Source organism: Prionailurus bengalensis, chromosome E1 (assembly GCF_016509475.1).
Source record: "Prionailurus bengalensis isolate Pbe53 chromosome E1, Fcat_Pben_1.1_paternal_pri, whole genome shotgun sequence".
Lineage (NCBI taxonomy): Eukaryota > Metazoa > Chordata > Mammalia > Carnivora > Felidae > Prionailurus > Prionailurus bengalensis.
This window is the reverse complement of record NC_057347.1, coordinates 60,037,489-60,052,443: the sequence shown is the minus strand read 5'-3', so window position 1 is coordinate 60,052,443 and position 14,955 is coordinate 60,037,489. Positions and strand designations below refer to the sequence as shown.

The 14,955-nt window shown below is 62.1% G+C and overlaps 2 protein-coding genes across 4 annotated transcripts; both read left to right on the top strand.

Annotated features, from left to right (window-relative positions):
* The first annotated feature begins 4,928 nt into the window (after window positions 1–4,928).
* Window positions 4,929–7,258, top strand: MYADML2 (myeloid associated differentiation marker like 2). Its single transcript, XM_043585405.1, has one exon. The coding sequence runs from the start codon at window positions 5,158–5,160 to the stop codon at window positions 6,079–6,081; it is 924 nt and encodes a 307-aa protein (XP_043441340.1). The 5' UTR covers window positions 4,929–5,157; the 3' UTR covers window positions 6,082–7,258.
* Window positions 7,259–10,019: 2,761 nt separating this feature from the next.
* Window positions 10,020–14,485, top strand: PYCR1 (pyrroline-5-carboxylate reductase 1). Of its 3 annotated transcripts, XM_043585402.1 has the most exons (8): window positions 10,021–10,107; window positions 10,511–10,634; window positions 10,843–10,913; window positions 11,608–11,787; window positions 11,993–12,214; window positions 12,390–12,482; window positions 12,630–12,793; window positions 13,655–14,485. In XM_043585402.1, exons 2-8 carry the CDS (start codon window positions 10,568–10,570, stop codon window positions 13,818–13,820), a joined length of 963 nt encoding a protein of 320 aa, XP_043441337.1. In that variant the 5' UTR covers window positions 10,021–10,107; window positions 10,511–10,567; the 3' UTR covers window positions 13,821–14,485. The 3 variants fall into 3 exon arrangements, with proteins under 3 accessions (XP_043441336.1, XP_043441337.1, XP_043441338.1); XM_043585401.1 differs by having other exon boundaries at window positions 10,020–10,107; window positions 11,993–12,482; XM_043585403.1 differs by lacking the exons at window positions 10,021–10,107; window positions 10,843–10,913 and having other exon boundaries at window positions 10,523–10,634.
* Window positions 14,486–14,955: the final 470 nt, after the last annotated feature.

The window sequence follows — 14,955 nt, the reverse complement described above, 5'->3', positions numbered from 1 at the left end:
GGTGCGTGGGCAGGCTGTGCGCGAGGGGCGGGCACGCGGGCAAGCTCTGGACCTTCCCGGCAGTTTTGCTGCGATCCTGCAACTGCTCTAAGATGTAAAAAGTTGATTAAAAAAGTGCTCAGAACGTTCACTCCAAACCCATGGCCCAGCTTTCCGGTACGTGATGACCAGAGCATAAGCTTTGCTGCCCGGGACCTGAAGCCTGGAGCTTCAACTCCGCACTTCAAAAAAAGGCCAAAAGATCCGGGGCGCCTGGGTGGCTCAGCTGGTGAAGCGTCCGACTTCGGCTCAGGTCACGATCTCACAGTTCGTGGGTTCAAGTCCCATGTGGGGCTCTGAGCTTCAGACTCTCTGTCTCCCTCTCTCTGCCCCTCCCCCGCTCACGCTCTGTCTCTGTCTCTCTTTCACAAATAAATAGAAATGTGTAAAAAAAAAAAAAAAAAAGCCAAAATATCCGACAGCACGGGCAAGATGTGCACACGGATGCTCCCCGTGGCTGCCATCAGAGTGGCTGGGACCTCCAGAGCCTCCCTCCCAGCTGTCCTGCCCCCACCACCGGCCCTCGTGCCCAAATTCCAGCTACCAAGCCCCCGCGTCCCCTGAGCACACACAGCAGCCACCCCTGCCTTTCTGTCACGTGGACACGTGCCGGTGGCATCACTCAGCTCACAGCCTAGTTGTCCCCTCTTCAGAGGGGCCTTCACTGACCCCCCAAAAAAGGCTAAATTCACTGAACATTTAGTCGCTATTTCCGCACTACAAGAAGCTAGATTCTCAGTGGTTTTTTTTTTTTAAGTTTATTTATTTTTGAGAGATAGAGACAGAGCATGAGCAGGAAAGGGGCGGAGAGAGAGGGAGACACAGAGTGTGAAGCAGGTTCCAGGCTCTGAGCTGTCAGCACGGACCCTGACTCGGGGCTCAAACTCATGAACCACGAGATCATGACCTGAGCTGAAGTCAGATACTCAACCGACTGAGCCACCCAGGCGCCCTCTCGGTGTTTTTTTAATTGTGACAAGTGAGTGGAGGCTTGAGAACAGCAGACGTCACCACCGAGCAGCCTTGCACCAGGCAGTTGGGGAGTCTGTGTCTGGAATTTGGAACGTGTCCCATGTCAGGCTCCCAGGGGTCCCGGCTACCGTCCCAGCCACGAAGCAGCCGCCCAGCCTGGCCTCTGTTCCCCAGCGTGGCCACGCGGCCCGAGTCTCCCGCTGTGGGCAGCAGAGCCCGCCCGCAAAGCAAAGGGAGCCGATTTTGCTGTGATCTCTCCAGCTCTGTAGGCCCCTCCGGGCGGGGAGCGGTTAAGAACTGGCAAGGGGAGGCTTGCAGGGCCCAGGCACGGGGGCTGCCCCTGAGCAGACCCCCCACCCCGCTTCTTCTGCCTCTGCCTGTGCTTCAGGTCCGCCTGCACAGAGAACTCAGGGCCGGGCTCCACCCGCAGGGAGCTAGGGAAACGGGGGACTTAGTGGCCAGAAGGGGCTTCACCCAGGCTCCGACGCAGCGCCTGCAGCTCTGTCCGGGCCCCTGGCCGGGCCACACCGGCCACAGCTCTCTCCCGGGCAGGGCCACTGAGGCCCCCCGTGCTCCGCAGGGCCAGGGGGCCGCAGGGGCGGGGGGACGTGGGACAGCCATGGACGCTGGCCCTGGGATGCTGCCCTACTTGGACTCCATGGCCACTATCAGGCCATGTCCCAGCCTGCCGGGACACTCTCGCTGCTGCCATGCCTGTCCCTCTCCAGCATCTCTCGTTGCATTTTGGCCTGATTTCCAGGCATCTCCGTGCTGGCAGCTGGAAACCCCAGCGAGGTCTGTGCGGTGTCCGGTCTTCAGGAAGGGAGTCGACTTCTGCCGAAGCCCACAGCGGTGCCCCCTCACTCACCGCACCTGCCACAGGCTGCCTGGGAGGCTGCCTGCCGCCCGCACAGGTGTGCTGGCCGTCCCTGAGCGCCCAGGGCCGCCCCGCGGCGCTGGCCACGCCGAACCTGGTCTTCCCAAAATGCTCAGGGTTTCGCGTGCGACAAGCTGGACCCCTTCGGTTAGGGTGCGGGGGGTTGTGCCCCAGCCACCGGTTGAGCGGTTGAGGAACGCGGCTTGGTTCACTGTTACCACTTGCTGAGCCATGAACTTTGGCTAAAGCATGGTCCGCTTGTGGTAAATGAAACTGTTCCGAGCAGAGGATTTCCTTCCAGCTCCCTGGGGTCGCAGGGCGGTGGGAGCTGACCCATCTTCCCTGCACCCCCAAGCCGGAGGCCCATGTCCCCTTGCTCCCTGGTCCAGGGTCAGCAGACCACGTGGCAGACACCTGGGAGGGACGAAGCAGAACCCTTCCCAAGGGCGCACGCGGGGTCGCCTTCCTCCTGAGTGTCAGTGGACTGGAAGGTTTACCTTGCGAGGCCTTCCTCCCCCAGCCTGCAGCATCCAGACACCATCTCGGAGGACTCACGACCTGCAAACCAACACGAATGCTTTCTTTCATGATTATATTAACTCTTCCAGAAAAATCATAAACAGGCACATCAGGTCAGAGGACCGCTACGAGTCTACTTGTAAAGAGGGTGTGTGTTCACGGAGAACGCTGCCCACGAGAGACTCCAGAGGCTGCTGAGAGCCTGGGAGGACTGCGGGGGCCACGGAGACCCATGCTGGGGACACCACCCCAGCGACAGCCAGGCCTCCCGCTCTGGACCATTCTCTCGACAGGCACCCTGAGGCCACGCGCGTCTCCCTGTGGTTTTCCTGACAAGAGCATTTAGCAGAATCTATAACCGCGAGGAAACAGCCAATACACGTTGAAAGACAGTCTATAAAACCACTGGCCCGGGGGCGCCTGGGTGGCGCAGTCGGTTAAGCGTCCAACTCTTGATTTCGGCTCGGGTCGTGATCTCACGGTTCGTGGGTTTGAGCCCTGAGTCAGGCTCTGGGCTGACAGTGCGGAGCCTGCTTGGGATTCTCTCTCTCTCCCTCTGTCTCTGCCCCTCCCCAACTCACTCTCTATTTCTCTTTCATCAAAAAAAAAATTTTTTTGGGGGGCGCCTGGGTGGCGCAGTCGGTTAAGCGTCCGACTTCAGCCAGGTCACGATCTCGCGGTCCGGGAGTTCGAGCCCCGCGTCGGGCTCTGGGCTGATGATGGCTCAGAGCCTGGAGCCTGTTTCCGATTCTGTGTCTCCCTCTCTCTCTGCCCCTCCCCCGTTCATGCTCTGTCTCTCTCTGTCCCAAAAATAAATAAACGTTGAAAAAAAAAATTTAAAAAAAAATTTTTTTTGAACAATAAAAAGTACGTAAATAAAGAAATAATAAAATGTGGGGGTGGGGCGGGAAATGGACACTATTCCAGAATAACTGGGAGACACGAGAGACCACTGCAATGCATAATCCCCATCAGATCCTGGTGCAAATGTTTTAAAAGATTTTAAGTGTATTTTGGGATACGGGGGGAAAATGAAATAAGGACCGTGTGTGAAGTGATCATTCTTAAATCCCCTTGTGTTCAGGTCCTATGGGAGAATGGCCTTGTTCATAGGAGATGCCCATGGAAGTGTCTGGGGCAAATTGTCATATCTGCAGAATTAGTCAATATCATTAATTATTACTGGTGTGGGGAAAGAGAACAAATAGGGCAAAATATTAACAATTTTTGAATCTAGGTGTCTGAGTGTTCATTGTGTTGTCTTGCAATTCTTCCATAAATTTGAAATTTTTTTAGTGTTTTTATTTATTTTTGAGAGAGAGAGAGAGAGAGAGAGAGAGAGAGACAGAGCATGAGCGGAGGAGGGGCAGAGAGAGAGGGAGACACACAGTCCGAAGCAGGCTCCAGCCTGTGAGCTGTCTGCCCAGAACCTGATGCGGGGCTCGAACTTGTGAACCGCAAGATCGTGACCTGACCGGAAGTCGGACGCTCTACCAACTGAGCCACCCAGACGCCCCAAGTTTTTAATTTATTTTTGAGAGAGAGAGAGAGCATGGGAAGGGGGGGAGGGGGCAGAGAGAGAGGGAGGCACAGAATCTGAAGCAGCCTCCAGGCAACTAGCTGTCAGCATAGTCCGATGCGGGGCTCGAACCCACGAACCGCAAGATCGTGACCTGAGCGGAAGTCGGACGCTCAACTGACTGAGTCCCCCAGGCGCCCCAAATTTTATAATTTTCTAAATGAAAAGTCAAGAGAAGCAGGCACACATACAGGAGACGTTCATGGTCAGGCAACAGAATTACGGGCAATTTTTCCTTGTCTTTTCCTGTATTGACTGGGCCTGCAAGCTACTGCTTCTACAGTTGGAAAGTTGTGTTCCATCTTCAAAAGCATTTCACACATTATGAATACTTCTGCCCCAAAATGGGAGAGCCGAGTTTTCTCTAGTTTACAGGTTGAGGAAGGACAAGCGAGGAGGTCCGTGATGAACCCCCAAATATAACTAAAACTCTGCGCCAGGGTCAGCCCCAGCACCTCCAGGAGATCAGGCTGAGTAGGAGCCCAGGGACACTCTCAGCAGGGTCTGCCCTGACACCACCTCAGCTCTGAGCCAAGCCTCCCTCCAGGGGGACGCGGGGGGGGGGGGGGGGGGCAGCCCGCGGAGCCCCCGCCCCCAACCCCCCTCCCCCGCCCCTCCTCCTCTGCGTTGCGGTCCCGCCTCCCGCCTCCCGGAGATCCTCCCCAGCAGGTGGTCCGGGAGGCTTCCAAGCCCACCTCCGCTCTGGGCTCTGCCCTCCTCCCTCCCCTCCTCCCTCCCCTCCCCCGCGGGCCCTGGAGCCAGCTGACCGACAGACAGACGCAGGTGCTCCGGAGGCGGGGCAGCGCCAGCAGCCAAGGAGTTAACGGACGGTGCTAGCGGGGGCTTGGCGGGGACGCAGGGGTCAGATGACCCTCTGGGATGGGGACGGGCGCGCCCGGGCTGCTATTCCGGGGCTCAAATCGTGACCACCTATTTATAGTGCTGGGGGGGGGGGCGGGGGGGAGCCTTGGCCCGCCCCACACGGGCAGCAGCGAGGCTGTCCTGCGGCAATGTCAAGGCGGCCGCGGCGGCGGCGGCAGCGGCGGCGTCACGGCTGCTGCAGGCTGCCGGCACCTGTCACGGCTGCCGGAGGAGACAGAGGGGCCGCAGCCCCGCAGGGACCCCAGCGCCAGCGGGCACTGTGCGAGGCGAGGACGACGTGGCCGGCCAGATGGGCAGCACCATGGAGCCCCCCGGGGGCGGGTACCTGCACCTCGGCGCTGTGACGTCCCCCGTGGGCACGGCCCGTGTACTGCAGCTGGCCTTTGGCTGCACCACCTTCAGCTTGGTGGCCCACCGGGGCGGCTTCGCGGGCGTCCAGGGCACCTTCTGCGTGGCCGCTTGGGGCTTCTGCTTTGCCCTCTCGGGCCTCGTGGTGGCCTGTGAGTTCACCCGGCTCCACAGCTGCCTGCACCTCTCCTGGGGCAACTTCACGGCGGCCTTCGCCATGCTGGCCACGCTGCTGTCGGCCACGGCCGCCGTCATCTACCCGCTGTACTTCACCCGGCTGGAGTGCCCGCCCGAGCCCGCGGGCTGCGCCGCCCGGGACTTCCGCCTGGCAGCCAGCGTCTTCGCCGGGCTCCTCTTCCTGGCCTACGCCGCGGAGGTAGCCCTGACCCGGGCCCGGCCGGGCCAGGTGGCCAGCTACATGGCCACGGTGTCAGGGCTCCTCAAGATCGTCCAGGCCTTCGTGGCCTGCATCATCTTTGGGGCACTGGTCTACGACAGCCGCTACGGGCGCTACGTGGCCACCCAGTGGTGCGTGGCCGTCTACAGCCTGTGCTTCCTGGCCACGGTGGCCGTGGTGGTCCTGAGCGTGACGGGCCACACGGGGGGCCTGGGCTGCCCCTTCGACCGTCTGGTGGTGGTCTACACCTTCCTGGCCGTGCTCCTCTACCTCAGTGCCGCGGTCATCTGGCCCGTCTTCTGTTTCGACCCCAAGTACGGTGAGCCCGGACGGCCCCCTGACTGCCCCAGAGGCGGCTGCTTCTGGGACAGCCAGCTGGTGGTGGCCACCTTCACCTACGTCAACCTGCTCCTCTACGTCGCCGACCTCGCCTACTCCCAGAGGATCCGCTTCGTGCCCCCCCTGTAGCCCTGTGGGCAGCAGTCCACCCACCTGTGCTCCCCAGGGACTCCCGGCACCTCGGGGGGGTGGCCCGGGTGAACCCAGACCCCCAAGGAGCAGGCTGGAGGGAGGCAGGCAGGACAGGTGCTCCTGGACCTCGGGCAGTGCTCCGCAGCTAGGCTTGGGGAGGAGGAGGGAGGGAAGACAGACGGGCTGGCAGCCCTGAGCAGGACATAGGCGAGGATCCTCCCCGAGATAGCTCCCAGCCCTCTCTGTCTCTTTCTATCTCCATCTCTCTCCCTGTCTCCCTCTCTCCATTTCCTGGCTTTCCCTGGCTCAGTGCTACCCACTGTAACACAAGAAGCCTTTGAAGTAGGCGCTGTGGTGACCCACTTTAGAGATGGGGACACTGAGGCTAGGATTTTGGAGGCAGCCTCACGTGCACGTCAGCGTCTGGAGATCACACTCAGGCTGTGTGACCTAAGCAGAGTTGGAAAGGGGACAATTCCTGCAGGTCTGGGAAGGGGATGGAAAGGAGCCCAGGAGAGGGTCAGAGCTGGACCAGCAGAGGGACAAGGGGACCTGGCTCCTGTAGACTTGAGGGAAGGGTCCCCAGAGCCCTGGAAGGAGGCTGTCTCAGCAGGGCCCTGCTGGGGAGTCAGTGTGCGCCAGCTCAAAGAGAAGGAGCCAGGACTTGGGGCCCCACCTTGCCCACCTCCACGCGGTCATAACAAGGACAAGGGCCACGGTGTGGTCACACAAGGCAGCCTCAGAGGCACCACAATGAGCACAGAATGCTGGGGGGCGGGGGGCGGGGAGGTGGGTCCCCACCCAGGGAGGGAGTGCCCGCCGGGCGCTCACCATCAGCCCCGGGAATCAGTTTCTGCAGAGCTTGCGGGGGGGGGGGGGGTTGGGGGAGCCCAGGGAGGCTAGTCTGGAACCGCTGGGGGAGGGCCCAGCCCCGCGGCCACAGCGCCTGGGCCCCAGGTCCCTCCCTGGTACTCCCAGGCCCATGACCTCCACTCAAGTATCCGTTCACCTGGCCGCTGACCACCAGAGCCCATCGGGACTGTCACCCTCCACGCTCTAGCCAGCTTCTCCTGCTCAAGAGCCCAGACGGGGCCACCCCAGAGTACAGCAGCCCCTTGGCCCAGCGAGGGGTCTAGGGCCTCGAGCAGGAAATAAACGCCAATGTTGACCCGCATCCTGGCTCTGGTTAGCAGTCTCTGCCCAGGGGACAATGGCCAAGGGCACCTCCTGGGCCATCCCTCCAACGTGAGTCGGAAGAAGGGCTGAAACTAGGCTTGACTAAGGGAGGACGTGGCCGGGGGACAGCCTCTTGGGGAAGAAGCAGGCAGTGTCCTCCTCCTCGGTGGGCAGTGGGAGGGGTGAGGGTGCCGCCAAGATCGTCTCCCCCCTCCTCCCGGTGGGGCTCCGGGTCACACCGCCCACACCGCTGCCGGGGGCTGCCAGGGGCACAGCCTTGGGCAGAGGGGCGGCTGTGCCGGGGCAGCCGAGCCCGAGCAGCTTCTAGGCGGGCTTCCCAGGGTTCCCTTGCGCTGGCGCCGGCACAGTGTGAGACAGACGGCTGACAGGACAGGGGCCCTTCACCTGGAGGGGCGGGTGTTAGGGCTCAATGGAGATCCTCAAAGGGGCCAGGAGCCTCTGTGTCCTGGAGTGTCCTGACGGCCCCCACGGGCTGAGGGAGAGTGAGGGAGAGTGGGGGCTAGATGGTACCCTCTAGGGCACATCTCCAGGCGACAAAGGAACATGGGGGCCACGTCCCGCCTGGACACCGACCAGTCTTCCCTCCTCTTCTAGCCACACTTCAGAAATGGGCATCTGTCGCCAACTCCCCAATTGCCTCAGTGCCCAGGGCCTTGTGCCCCCAGGGCGCCACCCACCCTCAATTGCAAAGGTCCCGAGAGGGAGACAGAGGCGGGGAGGGATCCAGGACTCAGCATAATCATGGCGAGTCCCCCAGGAGGAGCCTTGGGATGTTCTCCCAAGAGTCCCCCCCGGGGCAACAGGACTTTCTCAGGTTGGAGGAGGGAGTTATTTGTTTTTATCACTTGAAAAACAGTACTTTCCAAAGGAGGGGGTTCTGTCCTTTGATTATACAGTCAGGCAAAACTCAGCAGGACTGCTGGGTTTTCTGTGTATGGGTTTGAGTCTGGGCCACCCCCAGACAGTCCACGGGGGACAAGAGGAGTGGGCTCAAGGGGCAGATGTCGGTGGGCGGGAGTCAGGGGCACGTGGGTCCTGAGGTAGGGGTTCCGGGGGGTCAGAGGTGTGGTGGGCATGGAGCCTGGGGGCGCCGACTGGGGAAGGGCTCCTTACGACGGCCCCTCCCTCAGAGGGTGAGGGCTAAATGCCCAGATGCAGGCGTGCGGAGGAGGCCAGGAAGTCCACCTCGCACACACGGTCAGCACACAGTGGTCTGGTGGCGTTATCGTCAGTCATCGCTCTGTCAACAAGAGCTCACAGCCCTGCTTCCGAGGCACGACATCGGGTGATGCTGAAATCAGGTTTTAGAGCAATCTGTCACCATTGAAGATACAGAACTGAAAAAATAGAGCAGCTCACCCTTCCCCGGGGCTGGGGGCAAGGACGGATTGTCAATGATTATAACTTCTTTTATTCGTTCGTTTTTTTAGAGGGAGAGAAAGCTGGGGAGGGGGGCAGAGACAGAGAGAGGGAGAGAGAGAATCTTAGGCAGGCTCCATGCTCAGTGGGGAACCTGATGTGGGGCTCAATCCCTAGGATCATGACCTGAGCTGAAATCAAGAGTCGGACGCTCACCCGACTGAGCCACCCAGACGCCCCAACGACGATGACTTCTTACTTTGCCCTTAACTCTACTGCTAAGACCCTGGACTATCCTGAAACCCAAATGCAAACTCAACTCGGATGAGTTCTGAGCGAGTCCTCAGGGGAAAAATGACTCGTTCTTCCAAATGCAGGGCCAAAGATGTCAGGATTTCAGGTGACCAGATGTCAGGAGACATGGGGGTGCTCCATGGGAGCTGGGCGAACACTATGGGGTCTCATCTTCTATTTACTGGTTTATCACCACCCACCCGAAGCACCTGTTTGGAGCGGTTTACGTGGTAACTGGTCTATGGCTTCTGTCACCCCAGAGCCCTAGAGAAGACTCCCAGAGAAAACCCCAGTTGGGAAGAAGAGGGTCTGGATGTCAAAGGGGATTGAACTAGACCTCCCAGGTGCCCCTTAATTTTAAGAGCCCAAAAAGGCTTAGGCTATCCTTTCCAGTTTCCAAGCCTCTTGGTACATAGAGAAATTTTTACCCTTTTTTTTTTTTTTAAGTTTATTTATTTTGAGAGAGAGAGAGAATGAGCAGGGGAGGGGCAAAGAGAGGGGGCACAGTGGATCAGAAGCGGGCTCTGGGTTGCCAGCAGAGAGCCTGATACCGGCCTCGAACCCACAAACCACGAGACCATGACCTGAGCCATAGTCAGACGCTTAACCAAGCGCCCCTACAATAAAAATATTTTAAAGCGACAAAATACACTATCAAAATTGTATGCTTTAAATGTTTCCATCTTGCAAATTGTTTTCAACTCTCCCACAGAACAAAACACAAAAACAAAAAACAAAAACCAGGACAAAAAAAATCCCTAAGCAAACAAGCAAAACTGTCACACGGTTGGGCGTCTCCAAACAGGATGATCCAGTAGCAGCGATCAGCCGCCGCGCCACTAGGACACCAGCCTGGCGTGCCCGAGCTCGCGTGGTCCACCCAGGCCCCGCGTGCAGAGCTTCCGGCCGGGCGGTCCCGGCGCCCCAGGCCCCACGCGCAATCGGGGGCGCGCAGACCCGGCGCGCAGGGACCTCGCGGGGTGGGCGGGGGCGGGGCGCGAGGCAAGCGGCTGATGCAACCGCCCCTCGGCGCCTCCCGCGCCCCTCGATTGGCCGGCGTCTGGCGGCCGCGCTGCCGATTGGCTGCAGCTGCGGAGGCGGGGCCGGCGGGGCCCGGGTGCCGCGTGGCGGGCGCGGTTCTGGGGAGCCGGGAGACCTGTGCGGGGTAACCGGGTGAGCGCGCGCTGGGCTGGGGTCCTGCGGGGGCGGCGGTGCAGGGAGGGGCTGCGCATCCGCACACCGGCTCGAGGAAGGGGAGGGGTAGCTCGGACGTGGGGAGCTTCCGGGCCCGATCCGTCGCCCCCCGCCCCTCTCCGACCCCTTCCGGAGGTCGGCGCGCCCCTCCCTGTCTCCTTGGTCCGAGACCCGCGGGAGCAGGTCGGAAACGGCACGGTGGGCAGGGAGACTGGAGCAGTTACCACGTCGGGGCTGCCGGGCAGCAGAGGGGAAAGTTGGACCAGCTGGGATGGAGGGGTGGGGAGGGGAATGGGCGCAGGGCCAGCGGCCCAGTGGCCAAGGCTGGCACTGCACACCTAACTTCTTCTTGCTCTGGATCCTGCCCCATCTCGCTCCGCAGCTGCCCCTGCGTATCCGGTGCCAGCTGCGAGGGCTGTGGGCGGGGCCTGCGTCCAGCATGAGCGTGGGCTTTATCGGGGCGGGCCAGCTGGCCTTCGCCTTGGCCAAGGGCTTCACAGCAGCAGGTAGGCTCCTCAGCCCGGAGGGCCCCTTGTGCAGGGGGCGGGTGAAGGCAGGGGTTTGAGTCCTGTGGGAAGTGGCAGCCTTGGGGTGTCCGGGGTGGCTCAGGGATTGCTGTTTTGCCCTGAGCGGTGGGATTTCCACTTTCCTTCCTGGGAATGTGAGGGAGGGAGGCCGGGCCAGGCCTTGAGGAAGGACCTCTGTTCCCCGCAGGCATCCTGGCTGCCCACAAGATAATGGCCAGCTCCCCAGACATGGACCTGGCCACAGTTTCTGCCCTCAGGGTAGGTGCAGGGTGGAGGGGGTCAGGGAGGCAGTCGCTGAAGGGGCTAGTCAGTGCGTCTGGGGAGAGTGTGTGATAGCCTTGACCCTAAGGGCCAGGGGTGGAGGTCCCCGCGGGAGACACCATGCCACCACCACCCCCCCCGCCCCCCTCCCCCACTCATGAGAGAAGAGCCTTGGGGGGAGCATGTCACGGACCCTGCCTCCTGGCCTGCGGATAGCCCCTCTTGCTTAGCTCTTGGGACCCAGGTGTCGCTGGTGGGGAGGGCGTGCTGGTCTGGAAAGGGGTTCGCCAAGGGGCCTCCACAGGGACTGCGGGGGCCAGAGGGTGGGGGCCAGGTCAGACACATCTGGGGACTGAATACGTTGGCTCCAGATCCAAGGGTGGGGTGGGCTCCAGGCTCGAGACTTCCCACCCGGACGCCTGGGGGATGGCAGCCCGAGGCAGGGTGGGTCAGGGCTGTGGCAGGGATGCGGCACCCTTCTTCTGTTTGCACAGGGGACCTGTTCCGGGGCCGAGTGCTTCTTGCACTTTGGGGCGGGAAGGGCAGCTGGGGGCCGGCAGAGCTCCACGCCCTGAGCCCTCGACCCTGGCCGTCTACATTCTCAGCAGCGTCTGTGCTGTTCTCTACGTGGGGCTTGGGGAGGACACGGGGGGGGGGGGGCAGGCTGAGCCCACGTCTGCACTCCCCGCAGAAGATGGGCGTGAACCTGACGTCCCACAACAAGGAGACCGTGAGGCACAGTGACGTGCTCTTCCTGGCCGTGAAGCCGCACATCATCCCCTTCATCCTGGACGAGATTGGCGCTGACGTTGAAGATCGGCACATCGTGGTGTCGTGCGCGGCTGGTGTCACCATCAGCTCCATCGAGAAGGTGGGCCTGTGGGTCCAGGCCGGTGAGATCTGCAGAGCGGGTGGAGGCGGATGCTGCCCGGTGGTCAGGAGCTCTGGCTGTGAAACGGGCGCACTGGCCCGGCCCCCGGGGAGAGTGGGGACACGCTACTTGCGTGAGCGCGTTCACACGTGTGCCCGGCACACCCTGCTGGGTGGGATGGACCCACAGCCGGTTTCTCCTCCAGAAGCTGACGGCGTTCCGGCCAGCCCCTAAAGTCATCCGCTGCATGACCAATACACCTGTCGTGGTGCGGGAGGGGGCCACCGTGTACGCCACGGGCACCCACGCCCAGGTGGAAGACGGCAGGCTCCTGGAGCAGCTCATGAGTAGTGTGGGCTTCTGCACCGAGGTGGAGGAGGACCTAATCGATGCTGTCACGGGGCTCAGTGGCAGCGGCCCAGCCTATGTGAGGCCTGGGGATGGGTGGCAACTGGTGGCGGTGGGCAGTGCGGGGACCTCGGGGGACATCCTCCCTACTCCTCCCTGCTCGGTTGCCGTGGGCAGAGCTGCTGGACCCACTGTTGCCTGGAGGAGAAGGAGGAAAGGGCTAGGGCGGAGGTTCAGGCGCCTTCTCCCTGCAGGCGTTCACAGCCCTGGAGGCCCTGGCCGACGGCGGCGTGAAGATGGGGCTTCCGCGGCGCCTGGCCATCCGCCTCGGGGCCCAGGCTCTGCTGGTCAGTGTTTTCCTTGACGCTTTGTGGGGGCCACTCCTTGCCAGGCCCGATGCTGTCGCCCCCAGGCGGGTGGGTGGAGAGTGGACGTGCGGGGGGGCCGGGGGCAGGGGTGCCCCCCGCGGCAGCCAGCTGTCTCTCTGGCTGCAGGGAGCCTCCAAGATGCTCCTGGACTCGGAAAAGCACCCTGGCCAGCTCAAGGACAACGTCTGCTCTCCCGGTGGGGCCACCATCCATGCCCTGCACGTGCTGGAGAGCGGGGGTTTCCGTTCGCTCCTCATCAATGCCGTGGAGGCCTCCTGCACCCGCACACGGTGGGCCCCCGCCGCCGCCGCCTACTCGGGGCTGCGCGCCCCGGCACAGGAGCCCCCGCACGCTGTGCTCAGCCATCGCTCAGCGGATGCTTATCGAGGCCTGGCGGCGGTGCCCCTCACCATCCGTTGTCCTGTGAGGACGGGCTGCCCTCGGCACCTGCACTCCGCTCCCCACAGTCTCCCCACTGCGGCCCTCAGACCGGGGGGCGGGGGGGATCGCGTCCAAGCCGGGGAGGCAGGCCTGGGGGAACCGGGGGGGATCCCTGGGGGTCTGACAACACCTTCCTCCCGAGCTCCTCCTCCTGGGGAGATTAAGCAAGTTAGACGGCAGGACGGGCCCAGGATGTGCCTCTGTGCGCTGGCACCGGCTCGGTGAGACCAGGAAGGAAATCAGAGAGGAGGGCGGCAGGGTTAGTATCTTGGCTTGGAGCCATTGTCCCTAGTCTGGATCTGCCGGATGGACAGGCATCCCTCTCACATCCCTGCCGGCCACGGCCGAAACCCAGAACTTCTCCAGGCGCCACAACACAACGGCAGAGCTGGGATGCAGCCCCCCCCCCCGTCCCAGCCTTCAGGGGATACAGATGAGGCACACGTCCCACACTTGGGGCACGATGGGCTGGGGTCTGGGTGCTGTTAGTGGATCCGGTGACCCTGAGCTGATCTGAAGGAGGGGTGAGGGAGGCAGATGGCCATCTGGCGGAGGGGTGGCTGGTGGAGGGAACCGTGGGTGCGAAGGCCGCGAGGTGGGTGTGACTGTCCAGCAGAGCCGGGGAGGCAGGCGTTCGTCTTCCCCGGGGGACGGTCGGGCTCAGGCGGGAGACAGAGCCTCGGACCTAACCCTCCCCACTGCCTCCTCAGGGAGCTGCAGTCCATGGCTGACCAGGAGAAGGTCTCACCGGCCTCCATCAAGAAGACCATCTTGGACAAGGTGAAGCTGGAGTCTGCTCCAGGGTCCTCGCTGGCCCCTTCCGGCCACTCCAAGCTGCCGCCCCACAGCCTGGCCCCGGCAGGCAAGAGGAACTGAGGTGCCGGACAAGCCCGCGCTGCTCTCCCCTCCTCTTCCCTCCTGGGCCTGGAACCCTGAGGCTGTGTGTTCTTAGCCCCAGGCCTCAGTGTGTCACCGCAGGGGCCTGCCACCCACGACTCTGGTCAGCTCGGGGGTCAGCTGGGGTTGTAACCCGGGATGGGGCACATCACTTCCCAGTGGGAATCTCCAGTCACTGAGGGCTTCCTCCCCAGAACAGAGCTGGATTCTCCAACCTCAGCCTACCTTTCCTTTGCCCCCACACCGGGTCAGGATCACTTCCTCTGGAGCTCGGGAGGCCTGAGCTAACTCCCCATGGTCAGCTGGCTTGGGGCCTGGCCCCTCGCTGAGTACAAAGGTCAAGTCCCCCTCCCCCGCCCCGCACCCCCGACTCCCGTGAAGGCCCAGCCAAGGAGAGAGCTTCGTCCCACTCCTGCCCCTTCCCGACCTCCACTTGGGGGGATGCCTCGTCCTCCGTGTGAGAAGGACCAGAGGGTTCAGTCCAGGGAGCGGGACCACTGCCCCTTATCTCCGTTTGGCATTTGAGAAAAGGGCTCTTCGATAGTCCCGACCGTTAAGGCCCCTGTCTCCCGTTCCTGACCCAACTTACAAGCCTGTCACTTCTCTCCTGACCTTCTAGGTTAAATACATTGGTTTCCAAGTCAGTACCTTGATTCTACCTCTGTCACCATGTGTGGAGGGAAGGCCCCAGCTGCCCTAGAGGGTCCTTGTTGGGTGTAGTCTTAGAGGCCATCAGCAGCCCACAGGTCCTGGAGCCCTATTTTTGCATGGCCTTCTGGCTCGGGCAGGGGGTGGGGGGGCTGGGTCTCCCAGTCAGCAGTGGTGGAGGGAGCTTCTGGGGAAGAGTGTACTGCTTTGGGCCCCCATCGCGAGGGTTGTGGCCAGAGGCCGGCACCGAAGGCTGGGCTTGGCGGGCCCTGCTCTGGGAGGGGCGCCGGCCTCCGCACCCTCCACATCTCCCAGCGTAGCAGGGGGCACATGTCTCAACCCACGCTGGCAGGGGCAGGTGAGGAAGGAGCCCCCTGCGGAGGTATGTCGGGCTCTCCAGAGAAACAGGACTAGTAGATGTATATACATCTGGGCCTGGAATGCCTGCGGGTCCCTCCTAAGGTGT

Excerpts from the sequence above, each read along its gene's own strand:
- MYADML2 (XM_043585405.1), top strand. The coding sequence starts at position 5,158 with ATGGGCAGCACCATGGAGCCCCCCGGGGGCGGGTACCTGCACCTCGGC.
- PYCR1 (XM_043585401.1), top strand. The coding sequence starts at position 10,568 with ATGAGCGTGGGCTTTATCGGGGCGGGCCAGCTGGCCTTCGCCTTGGCC. Across the intron at positions 10,635-10,842 it reads CAAGGGCTTCACAGCAGCAG|GCATCCTGGCTGCCCACAAG; the intron begins GTAGGCTCCTCA and ends TGTTCCCCGCAG. Across the intron at positions 11,788-11,992 it reads CCATCAGCTCCATCGAGAAG|AAGCTGACGGCGTTCCGGCC; the intron begins GTGGGCCTGTGG and ends TTTCTCCTCCAG.